This window comes from Zingiber officinale, chromosome 6B, assembly GCF_018446385.1.
Source record: "Zingiber officinale cultivar Zhangliang chromosome 6B, Zo_v1.1, whole genome shotgun sequence".
Classification (NCBI taxonomy): domain Eukaryota; kingdom Viridiplantae; phylum Streptophyta; class Magnoliopsida; order Zingiberales; family Zingiberaceae; genus Zingiber; species Zingiber officinale.
In genome coordinates, this window is record NC_055996.1 from 108939011 (window position 1) to 108942558 (window position 3548).

Consider the following 3548-nt stretch of genomic DNA (forward strand, 5'->3'; position numbering starts at 1 on the left):
CATCGGGAAGTACTTATGACGAATGACCCAGAAATTCAATATCCTATGATTATGCACCCCATTTAAAAGAAAATTTTTATAAATATATCATAATTAGAGATTGAATCATGAGTAAAGTCAATCTAATACATCCCCTTCTTTCATTTCAAGTATTGTTATAAATGAACTAAAGGTTTATGATCGTCTGATGTTCAACTAAATAAAAATTTATTTATATTTGTTTAATATGTATAAAGTAAATTAAATAATCAAGTTCAAATAAGTCATTAAAATAAATGAATAAGCTTGTGGGTTAAATTAGTTAATATTCATAAATAAAAATTATAAATTATTTGTAAATAATGTTCACAAATTTAAACTATGTTTATCAATAAAGTTATTATCAATATAGTAATTAAATGAATAAGCTCTCATAAAGAGACTAATTAATCAAATTTTAAAATATAAATTAAATAAGTTTTAATTAAGAGTTTGATAATATCTAAATAAATTAAACTTAAATCAAATTCAAATTTATAAAAAAAACTAAACTAAACTTGAACAACTATTTTATTTCAATGGTTTAATTTAATTTAGCTAGGCATGACTTGATTCAACTTGATTGTCTTATCAAACAAACTTGAATAATATAAAATTTGACTCGAGTTAATTCCTTACCTAACTGCAATTAGGGTTTCTCTGCCTAGTATCTGGTCCTTTTAATCATGACAGCGGGAGCCCTTACTTCTTTTGTTCGAGGTCAATATTCTACTCACAAGGCTGGCTCAATTAGACCATAGTTCTTGTTTAAAGTCGACGATTCTGACAGTCCAAACTCTGATACCAATTGTTAGGACCAAAAGAATTAAGATATTTCCATAATTATATGATATTATTTACTTTAAATCTTAATCCTCATGACTTTATTTTTGGGCTCTACTCAAAATATGTCATACCAATGGAAATATCTTCTCTTTTTAAATCCATAATCTTTAATTTTTTTATTTTTAATATAAGATTTTATTTACAATCTTACAACCCCTGCCTCTACAATCTTAAGTCTTCTCGTCACTAATAGAGCTTTAAAGATGATATAAAAGAGCGAAGATGATCACTACTATGGTAAAATTATAGTGAATGAGATTAATGAACTGAACATGTCATTAGGTTAATTGTAGTGTAGGAGAGTAAGAGAGACTATCTTTGCCTTATATTTACTTAATTAATTTACTCTATATCATATTCTTAACACGACCAAATGCACACAAGCGCATATATTATAAATTTTGTATTTATTTATATATATTATTTGCGAGGTTAAATCCATTCATCTCTGACTTATCTAATTCTAGATTTTCTAACTGATTGATTGCAAACAATCAAATTACAAAAGTTCATTTTTGTCATGACTTAATCTTAACTTCTCCAAACAAACTTAGAGAAGAACTAATGACTTGATTAATGTATAATGCCTCAAATTGTGAATTTCCACTGCCATATCGCAACTCTAATTATAACTTGTTCTCATTATACGATATATATATTGTTTATTCACACACGGATCGAGAAATTAAACTTAACCTCAACTTAATTAAAACTAATAATTAAGCTCGTCCCATCATTAACGGTACGTCGCGCCGTCGGCGGTGATGCATGTACTCCGGCGCTACCACCGGTACCGGGCTAATCATCTGCTGGAGGCGCAGCTGCTCGTGGAATTTCTTGATGAACTCCTCCGACTTCTGATCGATCCGCCCGTCCACCTCCCCTTCCTCCTCCTTCAGCGGGAACGGCGAGTCGGTGACCCTCAGCTGCCTCACCGGAGCGGACGGGCTCTTCCAAATCGCCGGCGACTCCGCCGCCGAAGCAGAGTAGTCTTCTTCTTCTTCTTCGATATCCGCCTCGGCGTAGAGAGTTTCAAGCGCCTTGGCGAAGGCCGCGTCGTCTTCGTCGTCGTCGTAACGGTGGTGGCGGCGGCGGTGGCGGCGGAAGGTGGGGTAGGAGGGGGTGTTGCTGCAGCTGAACTGGACCTCCCGGGGGTTGTAGAAGGCGAGGTCAGGGTCCATGGACCGGCAGGTGAGGGCAGAGTACATGGAGGCGGCACCGCCGCCGCCATGGTACTGGTGGCGGTGGCTGCGGTGGTGGTAGTGATCGTGGTGGTGGTGGATGAGGAGCTGGGTAAGGGCCTTTCCGGCGATCTTTCCACGCTTGAGGAGGAGGTGGAGGTCGACCATGAGCTTGTTCTTGGAGAAGCCCAAGAACAACAGCCTCACGATGTGCCACAGCCTCTTCGCCTCACCCCCGCTTCTACTTGCTGACGTCATCTCCATGGAATTGATTTTTTTTTTTTTTAAGAAAAATATTTTTCGTAAGAGAGAGAGAAAGTGAAGGAGGAGGGGATTTTATTTTGGTGCGAGAAAAAATTGGTGGGGGAGGGAAGTATTTATAGCACTCAAGGGAAGAGAAGGTGAGGAGTAAAGAAAGGAAGACATGCAATTAGAGAAAATAAATAAATAAATGATAAAAACATAATTATTATAATATAGGAATTCAAATAGAGCATGTGGTGTGAGGATATTTTTCATCCTTCAATTATTGAATCGAAAATTACTAGAAAGTCCTCGAATGTTTATATAAATAAATCAAATTGAATTTAAAAATCAATCTTACTATTTTATTTTATTAATAATATGTACATTAGCAAACTAAAATAAAATTACATTAATATCCTTTTTTTTATATACTAAATTAATTTTAAGATTTATTAGTAATTTATATAAACACACCAATTAGGGATCGTTCAAGACTCAGCTACGGTATATTATTGAGAAATTTTCTCATTAATCAATAGTGATTTAGAGTTCGAGACTCAATGTATTATTAGGAAATTTTCTAATTAACCAATAAGAGTTCCAGATTCAATTACAACATATTATTAAAAAAATTTCTCATTAATCAATCAGGAATCTAGAGTTTGAGATTCAGGTATGACGTATTATTCTCATTAATCAATTAGAAATCTAGAGTTCTCTTTAATCACAAATCTTAAAATTGGTAACACTGCGAGCAAAGAAGCTTCTATAAATACTTTAGGCCGAAATGTTAGAAAAATATATATATTTTTTTTTGTTAAGATCAAGTATAATATTAAATTAATTTTTTATAAGAGGGAGTCTGTTATAATAATTTTTTGAATGTCACCCTAATATTGTACTATTACTCCACCTGATATAAGAGGTTTAACTCACTCAATGTTCCATATCCGTGGGGCCGGCACTAGGAGGGCCGCTAAGGTAGCAGATCTACACTTTTTTTTTAACTCACGCAATGTGTGTACACCTAGTGTTTATAATAAATTGCTATGTCCAAGTAATTTGATTAACTAAGGGGAAAAATGAAAATTATAATTCCCATTTTTAAACAATAAAAATGTTAAATATTTTATTTACTCTTCGTAAAATTAGTCGAGCAATGTGTGGGTGTTTATAAAATAATAAGTGAATTTTAAATATAAAAAATAATACAAAAGTTATGTTATTTTTAATATAAAATTTTAAAATATAATGTAA

General features: G+C 33.3%; 1 protein-coding gene across 1 annotated transcript; it reads right to left on the reverse strand.

Moving 5' to 3' along the window:
- Nucleotides 1–1583: 1583 nt before the first annotated feature.
- On the reverse strand, nt 1584–2303 carry LOC121991353. The gene has a single exon (XM_042545362.1). It carries the CDS (start codon nt 2301–2303, stop codon nt 1584–1586), a length of 720 nt encoding a protein of 239 aa, XP_042401296.1.
- Nucleotides 2304–3548: the final 1245 nt, after the last annotated feature.

Coding starts and splice junctions, on each gene's coding strand:
- LOC121991353 (XM_042545362.1), bottom strand. CDS start 2,303: ATGACGTCAGCAAGTAGAAGCGGGGGTGAGGCGAAGAGGCTGTGGCAC.